At 40.0% G+C, this 21,372-nt stretch overlaps 1 protein-coding gene across 1 annotated transcript in view; it reads right to left on the bottom strand.

Annotated features, from left to right (window-relative positions):
• The window catches only part of PKD1L3 (polycystin 1 like 3, transient receptor potential channel interacting), a 60,059-nt gene that overhangs the window by 24,092 nt on the left and 14,595 nt on the right, over window positions 1-21,372 (bottom strand). Inside the window, 15 exon segments of the mRNA XM_090259017.1 lie at window positions 4,019-4,253; window positions 4,341-4,533; window positions 5,158-5,338; window positions 5,815-6,014; window positions 7,220-7,416; window positions 9,355-9,501; window positions 9,665-9,843; window positions 10,123-10,224; window positions 11,243-11,473; window positions 13,620-13,813; window positions 15,630-15,861; window positions 16,780-16,908; window positions 17,553-17,679; window positions 17,778-17,905; window positions 19,192-19,368. Coding sequence (XP_090115143.1) covers window positions 4,019-4,253; window positions 4,341-4,533; window positions 5,158-5,338; window positions 5,815-6,014; window positions 7,220-7,416; window positions 9,355-9,501; window positions 9,665-9,843; window positions 10,123-10,224; window positions 11,243-11,473; window positions 13,620-13,813; window positions 15,630-15,861; window positions 16,780-16,908; window positions 17,553-17,679; window positions 17,778-17,905; window positions 19,192-19,368 — 2,652 coding nt within the window.

Genomic DNA, 21,372 nt, shown 5'->3' with positions numbered 1-21,372 from the left:
TTGCTTTATGATTTCAATATTTTTTACATATGGTGTATGTTTTGTATTATTTTGGTTTATTTAACCTTCCCGGTCATCAATAATGACATCTTCAACTCAACTTCTGAACTTTGTAATTTCTAAAGCACACTTTCACTTCCCAAAAGTCTTTGTGCATGTGTCTGATGTGTACAGTACGTGCTCACTTAACATCGTCCTTAGGCTCTCGGAAACCATGACTTTAAGCAAGATGACCTAACAAAACCAAATTTTATTTTACCACAGGCTAATTGATAGAAACAGGAGTTACGTTCCTTCCTATGGCACAAAACATTTTTGGTCACAAAAACATCACAAGCCTTCTAAATAAAGACCCCCCCAACTACTTCTAAAATTAAACACTAAGTGAGAGCTCTACATACATTCAAGAAATATTAATAAAACAAGTAAAACAGTTATTTTCCAATCCACTTATTTCAGTTCAGGTCGGGTGGCTGAAGTGTCTCCTGGCAGCTGAGGCACAAGGTGGGACCCACCGTGGACAGGACGGCTGTCCATCACAGGGCACACTTGCTCCCACACCACACTCACTCAGCCTGGGACAATGTGCATATCTTTGGGTGTGAGGGAAACTAGAGCTCCTGGAAAAACTCCACACAGATGTGGGGAGAGTGGGCAAACTCCCACAGACAGACTTCCGGCCAAGATGGAGGCCTAGTCAGACATGCTGTCTCCCTCCACAACTAAAAAGGAATACAACTACCTCAAAACTGGAGACAACCAGGAGTTCCAGAAAATCGAGCTGCATGGAAGTCCAACAAACAAAGATATAAAGAAGAAATACTCATCCAGACAGGTAAGAGGGGCGGAGCCAGGTAGAAGAGGATGCGGTGTGGTGGCGGTGTGAGCAGCAGCAGCAGCGGTGGCAGTGGCCTCAGCGTCAGGCTGGCGAAAAGCTCAGTTACACATTTTAAAATAGGGAGGGACACCTGGGGAGTGCTCCCAGCACCAAACCAGACTGCGCAGCTCACAGTTCCAGCACCGGGGAAAATCAAGCCTCACTGCTTCTGACTGTACAAACCAGCGGGGGTTGGGGCGGAGGAAGAAACTGCCAGCCTCTCAGCAGAGTCCACTTGTTTAAAGGGACCCCACAGTCCTAGAACATCCAAGACCCATGCACTCTGGGAATGACAAGACAGCCAGGGCAACAGCTAGAGTGGCGCCAGTTCCATACAGAAGTGGGAGAAGTGCCTGGAAAAGGTACGAATGCTGAGCAAGTGGCATTGTTCCCTCTCAGACCCCTCCCCCACATACAGCACCACAACTTGGTGAAACGGGTCGCTCTGTATTGATGAATCCCTAAGGCTCCTCCCCTTACAACATTAACAGGTATGACAGCTCTACCTAAGACACAGAGGCAAACAAAAACAGGAGCCTGTCAAGATGAGGAGATAGAGAAGCATGGCCCAAAAGAGGGAATGGATCAAAGTTCCAGTGGGAGAAATAAGTGACGAGGAGATAGCCAACCTAACAGACACAGAGTTCAAAACACTGGTGATAAAGATGCTCACAGGCTTGACAAATATGTTTAAGTACGACAAATGCATAAGGGAAGAAGTGAAGGCTATGCTAAATGAAACTAAGGAAAATCCACACAAAACCAATGGTGAAGGGAAGGAAACCAGGGTTGAATTCAATGATTTGGAACATAAGGAAGAAAAAAACGAGTACAGAATGAGGAAACAAGAATTGAAAAAACAAGGAGAGGCTTAGGAACCTCTGGGACAACTCTAAATGTGCCAACATCCGAACCATAGGGGAGCCAGAAGAAGAGGAAGAGCAAGAAATTGAAAGCTTATGTGAGAAAATAATGAAGGAAAACTCCCCAAATTTGGTGAAGGAAATAGACATACAAGTCCAGAAAGCATAGAGAGTCCCAAACAAGCTAGACCCAAAAAGGACCACACCAAGACACATCATAATTAAAATGCCAAAGGCGAAAGATAAAGAGAGAATCTTAAAAGCAGCAAGAGAAAAGCAGAGAGTTACCTGCAAAGTCTTGCCTATAAGATAGTCACGCAAGAGGGGCTGGCAAGAAGTATTCAAGGTGATGAAATGCAAGGACTTACCACCAAGATTACTCTATCCAGCACAGCTATCATTTAGAATGGAAGAACAGATAAAGTGCTTCCCAGACAAGGTAAAGCTAAAGGAGTTCATTACCGCCAAGCTATTATTATATGAAATGTCAAAGGGACTTACTTAAGAAAAGAAGATCAAAACTATGAACATTAAAATGACAACAAACTCAACAACTATCAACAACTGAATCTAAAAAATAAAAACAAAATCCAACTAAGCAAACCAGAATAGGAACAGAGTCATGGGTATGGGGATCACTTGTAGGGTTATCAGCTGGGAGGGGGAAGGAACAGAAATGGGGAAATGGTGCAGGGATTAAGAAACATAATTGGTTGGTACAAAATAGAGAGGGGGGTGTTAAGAATAATATAGGAAAGGGTGAAGCCAAAGAACTTATATGCAGGACCATGGACATGAACTAAGGGGGGTGGGATTGTTGGAGGGAAGGGGATACTGGGCAGAGGGAAGCAAAGGAAAAAAAATTGGGACTACTGTAACAACATAATAAAATATCCTTAGAAAAAAAAAACCTCCCACAGACAACAGCCCCAGACATGAATCAGTTTTTCCCCCTCATCAATGTTATGACAAAACAACATCACACAACACATTATTCGATAAGCTGCTGTAACTGAATCTCTCTAAGAGCTCCTGTTAGTTTTCAGTCTGTCTCCACCAGCAGTTTTTTAAAAATTAAGATCTACTTGCTCCGGTCTCAGCTCCTCTCCCGTGATCAGTGGGCCTCACTCATGGCTGTAATTGGAGTCACCTGGGAAGCTGCAGCATATTGGGCCCTGAAGCCCAGCTCTAGAAATTACAATGTAATTGCTGTGGAGGGAGGCCTGGGCTTCAGGAGTTTTAAAAGCTCCCAGGTTTGCTTGGGGGAGCTCAGGCCCATTTTTCAGAGTTTGTAAAGCAGAGGCAATCCTGCCACCAAAATCTAGAATATTGGAAACTCTACAGGGCACACAACTAGGTTTCTTCAACAAATACAATGTGAGAAAAATGGCAAGAATTAGAGAGGGAGAGAAAAAAGGAGGGGGGAACCTGTAGATTAAGTATTAAAAATACTTAAGAGAAATAGCAGCCCATAGCAACACATGGACCTTATTTGGAAGCTGATTTGAACAAAACCACTGTAAAATAAACGTTTATGAGGCAACTGGAAAAATCTGAACATTGGATTTTTTTTTTTAAAACCTTGGTAAAATACACAACAAATAACTTGCCATCTAAACCTTTTTTAAAAGTGTATAGTTTACTAGTATTAAGTACATTCATATTTTGTGGATATTAAGAAATTATTGCTAATTTATTCAGATGTGATAATGGTTTTATATTTAGGTCTTTAAATACGCATCCTTATCTTTTAGAAATATACAAATATTTATGAATTAAATATAAAGTCTGGTGTTTTTTCTCAAAATAGATAAAACAAGATTGGCCGTAAATTGGTAATTGTCGAAACTAGGTAATACAATTTTAGGATTTAATATATGATTTCCTACACTTTTGTGTGGGTTTGACATTTTCTTTAATTAAAAGTTTTTAAAAAGTAAGCTTTACGTTGCTTTTTTTTCCAAAGTAGTTTGTTCTCATTGATTTTTTTCCTTGTCCCCCTTAACTCCCCAGTCTTTTCCTGCTATACTTCTACTAGCCTATCAGTTCTTGTTAGTTTTTCCGAGACTACTTCACACACATTCCGTACAGATTCCACGCTTCCTTTTTTTTTTTTTTTTTTTTTTGCGGGGCGGGGGGGTGGGTGGCGGCTTTCTTTTTTTTTGGTGAAATTGTCAGAACCATTAAGCACCTGGGATCAATACCCATTGATCTCAGTGTCCCACGCCCCCTGCAACTATAATTCCTCGCACACTGGTGGCATCCTTCGTTCACATACCTTGACTGGCTGGATGATGAAGACATTTTGAAGCACCGATAAAATCATTGAAATAACCCAGCTGGTGGCTTGCTCCTTGTTCAGTTCCAGGCTATAAAGTGCTGTAAAAAAGGCTGCGGCCAAGCTAGTGACCCCCAGAAGGAGCCAGCAGACATAAGTCAACCATCTGGGGAGGCCCTTATGGGCGGACTTCCTCCCTTCTTCTGGGCTCAGGATGGGGAAGCCCGTAGCCTCCCTGAAGAGAAGTTGGATAATCTCATCACCAACAGCTGAGGGGTGGAGAAGCCGATGGGGGTAAGGAAAGCCGGCTGTCGCGCATTACCTGGGTGGCCCTTGCTCTGGGAGAAGCGTGTGTGTTTCCAAGAGTTCCTGGAGTGTTTGCAGGCGGTTGGCTGCCTCTGGGAAGTCACAAGGCTGGTCAGCCTGCGCGGGACCCAACGCGCTTAAGTGAGATTGCAGCCTCTGCAGCACCCTGAGCAGGTAGCAGCAGAAATGATGGTGGCTTTCGGGAACCGCTGCAAATGTATTCCAGGTCGGCACTTATTAAGTGGAAGATTTCTATAACCAGTAATAACTCGTAGAGATAAGCAATTCATTAATTAATAATGAGGTTACATTTCTCAGTCAATGGAGACTAGACCCAGCATGCACAACATTATTGTCTTCTCTGAGCACACTGGTAAGTTTCTAGTAACTTGTATAATTCTATGCTTTGATCTAGAGACTTCTAAAACCTGATTGAGCATTTTCACCAGAATTGCAGTCATGTGACCTAAATGAGGTAAGTGCCCAGGAGGCCAAACTACATCTGAGAATCCATAAATTGCATAATCCCACCATTCCATAGAAGAAAAAGAATGACAAGTTTCAATAGTCTCCGACAAAGCAGATGACATATGGGGTCTCATACAGAAAACATTTTTGTGGATTTTTCATTAATTCTTCACTTTGTATTACCAGATATATCATCTCAAAAGCCATCAGAGGTTATCAAAGTATCAGCTCTCTAGTAAAAGCTCAAGGAAATTAAAATAAGCAGAAGGTTGTACCCTGCCTGTTGGTTATGCTGACAGGTAAGAATGAGTAAGAAAGGGTGGGAGGCAGAGGAAAGATTAGCTACTAAGACCTACTGAACCTACCATGTGCCCAGGAGGGTGCTGCCTGCTGGCGGTGGCCCTGACCCTCTAAGTGAGAATAAACGAGGCTGGACAGCAGTGTCACCAGCTGGCTCACGCTGCAAGAACTCAAGGAGGAGTGCTCACACTCTGAGTGTAGGTACGTCTTTCTCCTGAGCAGAAATCCCACAGTTTCCTTCAATTCCTGCTTGTAGAACCAAGGTGAGAAGTCAGTATGTTTTAAAGTAACTCAGGAATGGTGGCAATAATAGATGGTAATAAGGCGACATCTTTACTCAGAGGAGCATATTCTTAGTGTGAAGAACCTCAATTTTCATTTTGTCTCTAATTTTCTAAAACAAAAAGAAGTCCCTCCCAGTAGTTTCAAAACTAGTGTTATGAGAGACTTGGGAATGAAAGAAAAGAGACCGTTTGACCAAACATCAAAAGCTACAACTCCAGAGATGTGCATTCTGCACACACATGAATCCTCAGAATACCTTGTAGTCAGGAGGAAAATTAGAGGCATGATGGGCCACAGGTCAGGGGACCGGAAGTCAGGAAATCTAGCAAGGTTAATAAGACCTGACAGCCTTCCAGAAGACCCACTTCCCTAGTCTTTTCTACAGCATGAGGCGAGGAAGCAGGGGACTTACCTCTAAAATTTCATACCAGGCTTACCTCAACTACCTCTGAGACAGAGAGAGGCTCCAAAGAAGCATCTGAGAGGCAGGAGGCCTGGATGGGAGGAAAGAGAGGCAGAAGTTCCTGCGGTTGAATCAATGGGAAGAGCTGCCCAATTATAAGGTTGATCGGGAAAAGGATGGCAGCAGTTTGGATGCTGACAAGCAGTTCGGACCAGGTCACAGCAAAGGGACCAACTGAAAGAAAAGCATTACATCAACCTCCTCCTCAACAACTGAAGTAATCAGAAAGTCATTCCTCTTCCAGGCTTAAGTATTTATTTAGCAATTTAACTATGATTATCTAAGGATAGAAAATGATCATGGCAGTAAAGATCCTGATGTGTTCCTATGATACAGATAGTATTACATTTCCTGTTGTCCTGCAGCTCTCTTAAAACCTCTTCATTCTTTTTCAGTCTTTTTTCATTTTGTTGTGCTGTCTGGGAACTTTTTTTCTATGTTGTCCTCCAGTTCACTGATCTGATCTGCTTTATCTAGCCTGCTTTTGATTCCTTCTATTGTATTCCTCAATTCAGAAATTGTATTCTTCATTTCCTCCTGGCTCTTATTGTTTCTATTTATTTATTTATTTATTTTAGAGGGAGAGGGAGACAAAGAGACAGAGAGAAAGAGAGAGAAACACTTGTGTTCCACTTACTTATGCATTCATTGGTTGATTCTTGTATGTGTCCTGACTGGGGACCAAACCTGCAATATTGGTATATAAGGACAATGCTCTAACCAATTGAGCTACCTGGCCAGGACTCTATATCATTTTTAATGCTGGTGTAGTTCTCATTAAGTTCCTTGTAGTTTCCCTGGAGTTCTCTGTAGTTTTCTTTCAGCTCGCTGAGCTCATTGAGCTTCCCTATAATCATCATTTTGAATTCCAAGTCTGATAGTTTGCTTAGCACTCTTTCTGGGGAGTCCTCCTTTCCTTTCCATGGGAGGTTGTTTCTTTGTCTCCCCATTTTTTTGTGACTCATTTGTTTCTGCTTTGTAGATTGATCTGCTTTGACTCCTTATCTTTGTGGCATGACCTGTGGTAGGAGACCTGTGGGATTCAGTGGGGCAGTCTCCTTGACCTCCTGAACTTGATGCTCTTGGGACACCCTTTATGCTGTTTATTTGGGCTGTCTGGTTATACTTGGGTTTGGTTGTGGTTGTGTTGATCTTTGGTGGGTCCTTCCCTCCAGCTAGCTGACTCTCTGATGTGTTCCTAAGGCTTTCATTTATTAATGAATGAGGACAGTAAGAAAGGTTGTGAGAGTATTCTAATGTCAGGGCAGCCAAGGAAAATGAAGGCGCAATATGATTGTTTCTAATCTGAAAGTAAGGAGAGTGGAGCACAGGAAAAGGACCACATGCCACAAACAACACACAGCAGGGCTCATCCACACCTTGCTCATCTCTCTGGGCAGTGGGGCCATTTATCCTCCAGAACATCACATTGATGACCATGTTGCAAAACAGAAGGGTCATGCAGCAAGTGAGCCGTTGGACTCTGGTAAACTGGTTCCAGGGATGTCGAGTTGCAATTGAGAGCCACAGATAATCCTGGGTGAATTTTTCTACAATCATGGAGGAAAACAGGTGTCTAAAAAGATAAATGACAGGAGGAAAGACATGAGATTTCATTCTGAAAGTGCCCAGGACTAAGATGTGGTTTGCCTGGCAACAAGTGGCATTGTAAGAACTCTGCCTCTACCCAAAACCTCCATGAAGATGCTTTCACATGACATGATAAATAAATAAATAGAATATTTAAAAAAAACTACTAGTCAGAGATGAGTGTGTAGATGGATATTAAGATTTAACAATAAAACCACTGAAAACGAATATACAACTTAAAATTCCTCGTCACATAAAAAATTCTAATGCTGAAAAAGGCATCCAACATAGTCAATAATTCAGCCCAGGAGAAATTAATTTTATGGGATAGTTTGACAGAGTTTAAAATAAATATTTCAGCTTGCCCAAAGATACAAGTAAAAATAATATTCACTTCAGGAAAATACAAAATTACGAGAAAACAGAACTAAAATAAATTAGAAATCTTGAAACTGTAAAATATGGTCATTAAAACAAAAAACTTAGGGCCCTGGCTGGTGTGGCTCAGTGGGTTGGGTGCCAACCTGTGAACTGAAAGGTCGCCGGTTTGATTCCTGGTCAGGGCACCTGCCTGGGTTGCAGGCCAGGCCCCCAGTTGGGGGTGTGTGGAGGCAGCAGATCAACATATCTCTCACATATCAAGGTTTCTCTACCTGTTTCTCCCTCCCTTCCCCTCTCTCTAAAAATAGATAAATATTTTTAAAAATTTAGGATTTATGAATATTGTTGAAGGGAAAATTGATGAACTGAAATGTAGTAATAAAGAATTGAGCCAGAATACACCAGAGAGACAAAAGGAAATATACTCAAGAGCAGTTTAAAAACATGAAGGATTGTTTGAGGCTCTAAATAGAGTAAAGGAATGTCATATGAGCAGTGTTTTCAGAAGTGACATCAGAGAATTTTTCAGAATTGAAGACATTGTTTTGTATATTAAAAGTACGTTGATGTTATGTGTGCTTTACCACAATAAAAACATTTTTTTATAAAGTATCTTCTGAGTACCAAACAGGATGAAACAATAAACCTACAGTAAAAAGAGTCACGGTAAAATCTGGACCACCACAGAGAGAGGTAAGATACTAAAAGGAGAAGGGGTGGTACACTTGAAGTAACAGCTGGGCTGCCGGAAGGCCGGCACCACAGCAAAGGCAACGTGCGAGGCGATTATCCACACACACTTCTCATCGAGGCCTCAATAAAATATTTGCCCCTGGACTACCTTTCAAGGAATCTTGGTATAAGCTGACAGCCCTGGAAAAATAGACAGTGGCTCTCTTTGGAGCAAATTTACTTACATTTCCAGATTGTGAAGCCAGAGACAATCCCTACCCCAGACTGTCCCTGCAGAAGCCAAGACACTAGATTTACTAGACAAAGACTTCAAATTAGCTCTTTTAAATGTGTTCAAAGAACTAAAGAAAACCATGTCTAAATAACTTTAAGAAAGTAAATGAGAATGGTATCTTGTGAAATAGAAATATAAAAATTATTTTTAAAAAGAACCAGATAGCAAGTCTGTAGTTGAAAAATATACTAGGGAAATAAAATATTTACTAGAGAGGCTCAACAACATAAACAGAAGAAAAAATCAGCAAAGTTTAAGATAGGTCAATTTAAATTACACAATCTGGCACTGACTGGTGTGGCTCAGTTCGTTGGGCGTTGCCAGCAAAACAAAAGGTCACCAGTTCGATTCCCAGTCAGGACATCTACTGGGTTGTGGGTTCAGTTACTGGTCAGGGCATGTATGGGAGATAGTCAATCAATATTTCTCTCTCACATCGATGTTTTTCTCCCTCCCCTCCCCTCTCTCTAAAAATAAATAAAATCTTTAACAAAATAAAGCAAATTATACAATCTGAAGGAAAGAATAAAGAAAGAGCTTCAGAGACCTGTAAACACTGTCACTTCCCAACAATACCTAAAGGAAAGGAGCTCTTTCTTTGAGACTGGTATGAAGACCCGGTCACGCTCACAGGCTCCAAGGTCCTCAGCCAGCCAACAATTGCATAGGAAATGCCATTTCCTGTTACTTGCCATATCATTGACAATCACCTGGTTTACATACCTATAGTAAAAGGAAGATAACCATGTTGCAATAAGAGGTAATCTAATGGAAACAACCTAAATGTCCATTGATGGATAAATGGTTAAAAAATACAGTGTGCTACACTTGCCCCAGAATGCTAAATCCACAGAGAACAACAAGCCAGCGTGACTCAGGTCCTTACCAAGAAGGGCTGACGCCCGAATTGTCATGCCAGAGCCGAAGGCTATGCAGTTCCCCCAGACAGGACGGAGTGCTCAGGAGGAAGACATCCAGTGCCCCACGTTCAAAGACTGCCTTCTGGGAGTCACAAAGGTGATGGGGCTCACTCCGTCCCTGTGACCCATAAAGGGTGATAACCACCTATGACATGACAAGGAAAGATAAAATACAGGAAGTTCTAGTGTGATTATGTTGTTCTTTGGGTTTATCCCTCAGGAGAAAGATAAAGACAGAGAAAATGTACAGAGATGGGTTCTTTGGGATCTTGGACAAGTATAGAGGGATCTTCAGATTTACGGTTTAGAACTAGGAAGTGTCCCTCTGAGACCCCTTGTAAGTGCTACAGGACTCCAGATATCAGAGTGTATCTCATGTGGTAGAAGACACTGAGCAATGAAAGAAGAACATTTATTTATTTACCTGAGCTGTCGTAGAGGCCCTTCTTCGATATCCAGTGGAGACCTGAACAAGATAGTGAAATTGAGAGCTGGGGTCATTATCAGCCAGGACAGTAACCTTCACCTGCAGGAAAAGCAGAACCAAGAAAATTGGCTGACCTTTCCTTAGTTGAGCGGAGCTGCTTCCTCCAGCTAAGAAACAGGAGGGTGCCTTGCTGCAGAGTTGGCCACTTACGGAAAGCAAAGGTGAGGAGTGGGTGGATGATAAACAGAGCGGCAGCCCTAAGCTAGGTGAGAAAAGTGGGATGAAGGCTGGAAGTCCAGTGTTTATGCCTCTCAGATGAAATAGTCACAGGATCAATCAGGCCTTGGGCCTCTAACTCTTCCCACTTCCCTCCCACCCAGGTAGATAACACATAAAACATCCAGTTAAACTTGAATTTCAGACAAACATTGAGTAATTTGGGGGCATAGTTATACTAAAAATGCATTACTATCTATTTGAAGTTAAAATTTAATTGAATGTCCTGTATTATTAATTAATTAATTCCATCACAATTTATTCCCCCATACCATCTTCCACTTCCACCCATCCTCCCCAAGTGTACTGTTTTCTTTAATTTACTAAAACTGGCAGTCCTGTACACCCACTGCAAGAAAGAGATTGTACATGCTGTGTATTCCACAATTTCGAAGTATAAGAAAACACAAGAACTAGAAAGAAATAGAACAGAAATTAAGAACAGGCAGTCATCAAAGTATTTTTTTGTTTTAAAAAAAGACTTCTTACAGGTTTTTAATATATTGCAATTACATTAAATTCTAATTTGACTTACACATAACTTTCATGTGCAATGTATATAGTGAGATAAACTTGCATTTGGTTATAGTTAAATTCTCTAGATGCTTTCTTTTAGCCTATTCCTAAATGAATCATATGAGAATTCAACCTTGGCTAAAAGGAAAAAAAGGAGAGAGGCCTTGAGAGAGTAGATATAAAGAGAAATTTAAGAAAAGGTGCACCTGAATTTCTACATTATCTAGAATGATGAGACCTGCCTCTTTTGATCAAGGTTTTTTTTTCCATTTTGTCCCACATACTCAAGACACTGGCAAAACTTTTGGACTCAAAGACTCATCACCTTCTGCATATCTGCTTGATCCTTTTTCCAAGCCCACACAAATAGGAGCAGATAGAATCCCAAAAGGCTGGCCAGCAATGACACTCCAACAGGGTTGTTGGTCACACGCAGGAATAGCTTGACTGCGTCCTCAACATTCACTGTCCGGGGCACAATGAAGAAGTCGCTGCCAAAGTAGGTAAGGTGGTCACAGAGACACTGTGTCCTCAAGACTGTGCTCCGTGGCCCAACCTGGAATTAGAATCAAGACAATGACGCTAATGGAACGGAGTGCTAAGGAAGGGACAGACATAAAACACAAACACAGGCAACTTAGAGAGGGGAAAGAATGTCTGGGTCCTGGTCACTGCTGGGGGTAGTGTGAACTGGTGCAACCAATGTGCAGAGCAGTTTGGCAACATTCAGTAAAGCTAAAGAAGGACAAACCCTTCGAGTCCAGCAAGTCCAGCTCTGAATGTCTACCCTGGGGGGTAACTCACACACGTGCACAGGAGACATGAAAAAGAATGTTTCTGTCAGCACTGCTTACCGCTATAAAAGGTTGGAAACAACCTGTATGTCTAGTAACAGCAGAATGTACAAACAAATTAATATAAAAGTAGGGGCAAACGGGTGGAATACTGTACAGCAATTAAATGAATATAAATATGGGTAACTGTTGAGTGAAAAAGAACCAAGTTTAAGAAGAGTATTTATGGTTCGGTGCCATTTACACCAAAGATACTTATGTGTCTGCTTTTGTCGGTCTCCTCATCGGAACGTAAGCTCATGAGGACACTGTCTTGTCCATCACTGTACCTCTAGTCCCTAGCCCTGGGCCTGGTGTGCAGAAGATATTTGCCAAAAGGATGAATTCATGTAACAAATTCAAATGCTGGATACTGGTTTCCCTTTGTGGGAGGAAGGAAATAAAACTGGTGAAGGATACACAGAGGACTGAGATTAGTCCTAAGTGTTTTTATTATTTAAAAAAATCTAAACTAAATAGAGAAAAATAAAAATTTTGTGATAAAACTGTGTTTAATAGTTTTATTATATTTTCCCTATAACTTTCCATATCATAATATTTCTTCATAAAAAAATTTTTTTTAAATGTCACTAGGTGAATAAATGGAAAGTACCAATTCCATGTTTGATTTAGCAGATGAACATCTAAAGTAGTGTCATTACGACTGACTTCTTCCCACGGCCCAATCTACGTTCTGTTCTGGGCTTGGGGGAAGCTCTCGCCCTGTTCCTTGCAGCGCTGCCCAAACACCACATAGGGCTTCAGGGAGGCAGGAAATACCCTGAAGCCTTGCAATCAGTGGGTCATTGTTGTGACAGGAGAAAAACTCTCAAGTCTCATTACTCAAAGGGTGGTTTCCCTGACCAGGTGAACTGCCACCACCTGGCGCGTGTTGGAAAGGCAGAATCTCAGGCCCGGCCAGATTTCCTGCAACAGAATCTGCATTTTGACAAGCTTCCCGCGGAGGATTTGCTTGAGAAGCATGGTTCCGCATCATCCAGAAATCACTGCCTGAGGCCTTGGAAGGTGTGGGTGCCTTCCAGAGAATGCTCTGTTCTTCTATTCCAATCTGGATGACACTTTCTCAGGTGGTTTAAGGACAGCCTCATGATTTCTAGAACCTAGCACCACATTCTTTGTGCAACTAAACCAGGATTTAAATCAGACAGGATCTCATAAATCACTAGTGTGAAAATGAACAGTGCCATTTTAAAGTGGGCATATACATGGAAGTAGGCAATAATTACAAAAGTGACAATCTGTCCCAACCTGGGTTGGATATACAAGCATCTGCTAGCTTTTTTTGTTTTTAATTTTATTTATTTTTAGAGAAAGAAGGGAGGGAGAAAGAGAGGGAGAGAAACATTGATGTGTGAAAGAAACATCAATTGATTGCCTCTCATACGCCCCCAACTGGGGACCTGGCCCACAACCCAGGCATGTGCCCTGACTGGGAATGGAACCATCGACTTTCTGATTCACAGGCCAGTGCTCAATCCACTGAGCCACACCAGCCAGTGTTGCTAGCTTATTTTTAAGTACAAAAATTCTCTCTTATTTAGCAGGACATTCATTTCATTTCATTACCCACAACATAATTCTTGTAGAATTTAATGCTTCCATATACTGCTTTTCTTATTTTATCTAGAATTGTCACAATCACCCTGAACTGATGTTTGAGACATTAAGATATAAAGCACAAGCCTGCTCCAAAGATTCACTGTTGCCCAGCCCACTACACAAGCCCTTCTTTTCCCCAGACTGGTTTCCTTTTCTTCTATGACTTTGAAGGGACCCAAGGTCACAGGTGCACCATGTTTCACGCCAGCTAAGCCAGAAGAGAGGTAGTGGAGTGGCACAGCTTCTTACCTGACATCCGCTGCTCTTCCACGTGCTGTTGTGGCTGTCCCAAAAATAGCACTGAGTGACAGCAGTTACAACGGAGAACAGGGTGGGCTCCTGCTGAGCACCCTCCAGGCTTTTATTCAACACAGCTGTTATGTGGTAGATGCCGACCCCATACTGCAAACTCTCTGGAGTCAGCACCCACGTATATTCCTCATCTGAGAACAAAGCAGAGGGCTTACTGGCACTGCACATGGGAGAAATATACCATTAGACCCTTTCTTCTGAAGGGCCTATTATTTTATTTTACAAAGTAATAACCCTAGAGTCACAAACTACTTTTTTTTTTTTTTTTTTTTTAAATAACCCGTGATACAATTCAGGGCTCTGGACTATTCATGTTGCAGTAAAAAAATCATATTATTTTGATAAACAAAAATTTAGGTATAAATGAGTTTTATAAAAATAAAATCATCACACTCCAAAATTAGTAGATATAAGACCTCAGTGACAAAAGAAACCCCACAATGAAGCGAGGACAGGAAGAGAGTGGCTGCAGGAGGAAGCCCTGGACTGCACGCAGAGGCCGGACTTCAGGCCCAGCTCTGTCACCCGGTGGCTGTTGAGGGGAAGTCATCCAATCTCTCTAGTTTTCTTATCTTTCAAACTAGAAGTTGGAAAGGATCTCTAAGATTTTTTCCAGCCCCCAAAGACATGATATTAGTGCCAAAATCAGCAAGAAGAACGGAGTGCATGTTCTGACTTGGTAAAGAGCCTGCTGGTAATGCAGACAGAACTTTGTAGCTGGCAACCCAGTAGTGAGAGCTGCTGCCTCAGGTCCCTTGTCTAAAGGGACCTTTACTTACATAGTGATTGTCCCTGTGTTAGTGAGGCCTATTCAAGGGCCATGAAAAGTTCGACCAATATGGAAAGGCTGTCAGGAAGGGAGAATATAACATGCTTTATCCATTCTGATTACTATTTTTCCCAACATTTTTAAGGCAAAAGGGTAGTTCTTAAGACTTTTCAGTACTACTTTTTAAAGGTTTTTGGTCAAGTATATTCCAGGCACTATTTATATATCTCAGAAATTCTTAGCTATTTATATGTGTCTCAGAAATTCTTAACTTTTCTAAATTACAATGTAGTCATTCTGACCTTATACCAAACTTATGGAGATATCTCCAGGAATTATCTAAATCTAAGATTAGAAATAAAGCTGAAACATAAATGATACATTGCATATATATATATATTCATCTATAAAAGTCTGAAATATTTATGACCCATTATGTTAAAACTTTACTCCTGCAGGAGTCTCAACATTTTATGAAAGATTTCAACCATATAGAAAAGCTGAGAGAATTTTACAGTGAACACTCATATAATCACTGGATTCCATAATTAACATTTTACTAAATTTGCTTTATAACATATATATTCTTCTATTTATCCCACAACCCATCTTTTCAAAAATGCATTTCATGCTCACATATATCTACATATGTGATAAAATTACACAGAACTAAACACACACACACACACACACACACACACAGCAGTGCCTGTAAAGTAGTGGAATTTGACTAAGATTAATGCATTGTATCAGTGCTATTTTCTGGTAGTGATATTGCCCTATAGTTAGGCAAGATGTTATTATTAGGAGAAACTGGGTGAAAAGTACAAGAGCCCTGGCTGGTGTGGCTCAGTTGGTTGGAGCATCGTCCCGTATATCAAAATGTTGCAGGTTTAATCCCTGGTTTGGACATGTACAAGAGGCAACCAATCGATGCTTCCCTCTCACATAGATGTTTCTCTCTCTCCCTTCCTCTCTTCTCTAAAAGCAATGAAAATATGTCCTAGGGTGAAAATTAAAAAATAATTAAATTAAATCTTAGAAAAAGTATATGGAGTTTCTGTTTTATTTTTTACAATTGTATGTGAATATACAATTATCTCAAAATAAAAAGCTAATTTAAAAAGGAAAAAAATACATTGCGAAGTAGTAAACTGCAGACATCTGAGAGGGTTTACCTTTCTGCCGCACCTGAGCCTTTGGAAGGGTGATATTCAGGAGGAAGGAAGTGTGGTTAGGCTGATACTGGAACCCCAGGTAGAGTGTCACTGGAACGAGACTTTCGGGCTCTATGCGCACGATCAGGGATTTCTCCAGGGAAGTAATGTTCACTGTGATAGTAAAATGGTCTGTGCTCAGGTTGACACTGGTGGGATAGGTTTCCATGCTTGCATTTCTCCAGAGAATGATCTAGAATAACAGACAGTAAATCAGCCTTGAGGTTTAGGATGGTTCATCCATTGATACCTTTCAATCTCCTTTATAATGAAAATGGGATGAAACTTCCTATGTCTTCCTCTTTGAATTTTAGTGGGTAACACAGTGTCAGGGGTTAAGAAAGAGCATATGATGGGGGGCCACAAAAAAACTGGAACTATCTTCTGAATGGCAGGCCCTGTGTAGTACAGGCTTCCCCCACTAGCTGAGTGTTCTAGGAACCCGTCTGTGTCAGTGCACCAGCGGGCGTTATTATGAGAGGCTGTGATCGGCTTCAGTGAATTTTTTTTGAAAACTCAACACATTTGCCCGTTTCATGATGGGTGATTTACAAGAGCATCTGCCCACACTATGTCCAGTGTTCAGCAGTTTTTGACCAAAAATGGCATGATCCCAGTACCCCACCCTCCCTGTTCGCTTGATCTCACCCCGAGCGACATTTTTTTTGTTTGTTTCCCCAGATGCAAAAAGTCCTCAAAGGGAAATGTTTTGCCAATGTGAAAGAGGTGAAACAAAAAACAGCAAAAGCACTAAAAGACATCAGAATTGATAAATCCAAAAACTGTTCTGAGCAGGGGAAAAACATCTTGTTACGTGTATGGCATCAAACAGAGTACTTGTAAGGTGGTTGAAATTTAAACGTGCAAGAATAAATATACAATTTTTTATAAATAAATCCTGGGTTTTTTGGTTCCCCCCTTGTATAGTCGAAGACCTAAACAACTTCACAGGAGAAGTTTGTAGAAATTCCTAAGTAACGATGTTAATGACAGAACAATGACACTGCCATAAATCTTAAATGATTTCCTTCAAGGTGCTGTACCCTTCTATGCTCTTCTTCAGGAATTCCTATTCCTTTCTATAATATTTTATTCCCTAATAAAGTCATACCTCAATATCTTCCATTAAATCATGGACTCGGAGCAAATTACGATTAGAGCTTAGTAACACACTTCCAATGCTTCCAACAATGTTCTTGTCATCAAAATCCTTGAAGGGATTGAAAGCTAGTCCTGTTACCTGGAGACAAGAAAACTCCAGTTTTATCAATTACTGAAATATTTGAAAATAATGCCCCAAAACATAATAAAGTAACCACATACCATAAGTTAAGATAAATGTTGGGATTTCCCCCTTGCTATATCTCAAATGAAATATTTCTCATTATAAAGGCATGTGAAAAGTAATTAAAGATGAGTCATTTACTTGTGACCCTCAGAATTACTGTTTTTTTACATCTTTATACCTAGAGGATTCATTTTACTAGGAAGTAAGTATTCTGTGTTCCAGGATAAGGCAACAATCCTACTTCTGTTAGGAAATTGCTGAAAAAAATACAATATACTGATATGACTCGGTCGGTATATTGAATCAATAATTATTCAAATATTCCTAGCTTTGTATAAATAGTGAAGAGTAGAGATCAATTCACATCATAACACAGAAACTCAGTTAAATCCAGAAACTTGTTTAATACTCCCACCTTTACACTGGATAATTTTTAAGAGGCCTTCAATCCTACCGGTGCAAAACAGAAATTATGACACACAACCTTCTTGCATTTGGTCTGGTTAGCTTACATTTCACGGTGCATTCTTGTCACCCAAATGCCTACAGCCATCAAATCTCATGTTCATTCTGGTCAGAATCAATTTCACACTTACTTGAACATTAACTCCTGGGTGTTTATTCAAGAGTTCCTCCAAAGCCGAGGCTGATGGGAAGGATAACCTCACAGGTGCTGGGTATCCAAGAGTGTAAGAACTCAGCGGCAAAGTTGATATGTTTTGCCTAATAAAAAAGAAGTTAAATGGACATCAATTTATGTATGTTTTCTAAAGGTCAAAAACCTAAAATGAAACTCTCCCCTTTCCTTCCTCCTATGTTACCTGCTCAACATCAGGGTAGCAACGGAAGAGGTCAAAGTCACTGAAGACTCAGAAAAATGATTCTGCTGTAGAAATGTTTCCTGAATCTCCCCAAGGGCCAGCAAGGACATTTTCAGAATATTTTCTACCTGAATTTAAAGGGAAATATCATGAGACCCATGTAACTTCAGTGTACTGTATTAGTGAAATAATGATTTTGAGGGGGGTTGGAACAGGAACAGGGATCTTGACCATGATGTAATGAAAGGTGACGTTCATTAAAGAGGATCCACAGAAAATACCTGTAGTTTGGCTAAAGACTCATCATCCTTTATATCACTGAAAGGGAAACCCAAGGAAATACCTATTTCTTTGCCTCATGATATAAGCTGCCCTAGATCTGCTTCTGATAGGTTTTTTATATTTTATTTTATAAAAGCTTTATTGCAATGAAATTCACACATACAATTCACCCACTTAGAGTGTACAGTTCAATGTTGTTTGGTATACCCATGGGTTATGCAACTAGCACCATGATCTAATTTTATAATATTTTTCTCTCCACTAAAGTGAACCCAGAACTCAGTAGCAGTCACTGTCCATTCTCCTGTCCTCATCTCCTCTAACCCTAAGCGACCACTCATCTACTTTCTATGTCTATACATTTGCTTCTCCTGGATATTTCATATAAATGGAATCATAATATATGGTCTTTGGTGACCGGTTTCTTTCATTTAGCGTAATATTTTCAAGGTTCATCCATGTTGTAGCATGTATCAGTACTTCATTCTTTTTTGTTGCCAAATAATATTCCGTCTTATGACATATCATATTTTATGTATCTATTCATCAGATTATAGACATCTAGGTTGTTTCCACTTTTTGGCTATTTGAATAATACTGCTATGAACATGACTGCACAAATTTCAGTGTGGACATATGTGGGTCTAATCAAAGGAGTGGAATTGCTAAGTCACATGGTAATTCTCTTCTTAACATTGTCACACTGCTTTGCAAGGTAGCTGTATCATCTTACAATCTAACAATATATGAGGGTTCCAATTTCTCTGCCTCCTTGCCAACATTTCTTATTAGATATGAAGTTATAACTCATTGTGGTTTAATCTGCATTTCTCTGAAGATTAATAATGTTGAACATTTCATGTGCATAGCAAATATGATTTACTGAGTGTTCACTGTGTGCCAAGCACTTTACTAAGTTCTTTTCACTAGATTTATTGCATTATGTAGTCTTGGCTCACTACTAGCAGGGTAGAGAGGAGGACCTAGAGCAGGCCTAACAGAGCAGTCTCTTCAGGGGTGCAGACTTAGCTGGGTTCTATTTTAGAGTCTAGGGAGAGGCTGTGTGATACCTGGACCTGCAAGATTAAAAAGTTTCTACGGGGAGTCGGCCGCCGGCATATATCGCACCTACCTGTGCAATGTCGTGCTTGGATCCTGACCCACTTGCTTTGCCAGCCTTCCCTACATTGTCGAGGGAGTGAAAGAGGCAGACAGTCACAGGAATTCTGAAGTCGAGAGTGCTGTTATTCTCAGATGGGCTTTCCAGTAATTGCTCACTCAGGTAAATAAGGGAGTCAACAGCATCAACCTGGGAATTTTAAAGAGCAAACATATATTCCTGATTGTTTTACATTCATTGGTGTTCTGACAAGGTGTTACACATTTCAAATACATTTTTATAAGAAGCGATATTATAATGTGCCAGGGAAGAAAAACATATTATTACATATCACCTATGGGAAGGATTTGTATTTCAGGTTATTCTAAGTAACTGACATAACCCTTTTTGAATGGTAAGTGGATCAAATGTCCAGTTAGCAAAACTAAACTTAAAAAAGAAATGCTGCAGAAAAGAACAGTGCTAAAGAACAACAACAAAAAAATGAAAGAAAGAAAGCAAAGCAAAGAACAGTGCTAACTAAAATACTCAGTAGACTATCCCTTTGTATCTAGTACCTCAAAAGTATTCAAAACAGACTTAAAATAGAGATCACAAGGAGAAGTTCTAAATGAAACAAATAATACCAATTCTCTTTCTGTAGGTTGTTCTAATGTAAAACAAGTCAAATAAACCAACTGACAGATATTTACTGAATATTCACTGTAAGTACTACTATTTGTGTTTTAAGATGTTATTTATTTTCAAAGTTACACTTCCTAAAATCTGCAAAATAAAAGATATGAAAAACAAAATATAAAATAACATGGCCCTGGCTGGGTGGCTCCATTGGTTAGAGCATTGTCCTGATACTCCAAGGTCCCTAGTCAGGGCACATACAAGAATCAATCAATGAATGCCTTAATAAATGTAACAACAAACTGATGTTTTTCTCTCTTGCTTTCTCTTTCTCACTTCCTCTCTCCCTCTAAATCAATAAATAAAAATATAAAATAACAAAATAAGACATGGGTACAAAATACTTACAACACATATAACATAAGGTTAATATCAATAATAAATAAAGCTCTCTTACAAACACTAAAGAGACAAGCAACCCAATGGGGGAAAATGGATGGATATGAAGAAGTAATTCAGAGGAGAAAGGAAAATGGCCAATAAATACAAAAAATGATGTTCAACCTTCTTAGTAATCCATAAAATGTTTTTCTTTTTTTCTTTTCTTTTCTTGCCTTTGAAATTGGAAAAAATGATAGTGTAGGGGAAAAGGTAGGTTAGAATGTGAAACAGCTCCTTTTGGGAGCAGAGGGCTATTTAGTCATCTATTGAAAATTTAGAAGTCCATCAGTTTTATTTCTTAGCACCCTATCCCACAGAAATATTGGCAGAAGTACTCAAAGATGTAGGTACAGGGATGTCCATGGATATACTATTTGCAAGGGTAAACAAATGAAAATACCCCAACAAACATTAAGAAAAAGGAGTTCATTTTATGTGTACTGACATGAAAAGACATCCATGACACAGTATTAATTAAGTAAAAACATCAAGGGGCAGAAAAATATGTACATTTTAATTCCATTTTTATTAATATAAAACCATCAAAAATGTTTGGAAGGGTCCTGGCTGATGTGGCTCAGTGGATTGAGTGTTGGCTTGTGAACCAAAAGGTTGCCAGTTCAATTCCCAGTCAGGGCACATGCCTGGGTTGCGGGCCAGGTCCCTGGTTGGGGGGGCATGTGAGAGGCAACCGATCCGTGTATCTCTCGCACACTGATGTTTCCCTCCTCTTTCTCCCTCCCTTCCCCTCTTTCTAAAAGTAAATAAATAAAATCTTTAAAAAGAAATGTTTGCAAGGTTATGCACAGCAAATCAATACTAAACTAATAAAAGTGATTAGAATGCCTTTTATTTTATGTGCTTTGGTTCTTATTTTTTAAATAACAGGTACATATTATTTCTGTAATTAAAAAGTCTAAATAAACCACTACAGATTGCATTTATATACTTATTGCAGAATAGTTGAAAATACAGGAAATGGAAAACAGAAAATTAAAATCCTTACTAATTCTACCACCTTAGTTTGTTGCAACAAATGCAAATATCACAGGGGTACTGATTCTTGATGCCTGTTTCAAGGCTGCACTATTCTACAGCAAGGCGTGGATCTACTTTTGTCTCCTGTAATTCCTC

The sequence above is a fragment of the Furipterus horrens genome, unplaced genomic scaffold, assembly GCF_987537825.1.
Source record: "Furipterus horrens unplaced genomic scaffold, mFurHor1.1.pri manual_scaffold_13, whole genome shotgun sequence".
Taxonomy (NCBI): Eukaryota; Metazoa; Chordata; class Mammalia; order Chiroptera; family Furipteridae; genus Furipterus; species Furipterus horrens.
This window is presented reverse-complemented; position numbering and strand designations above follow the sequence as displayed.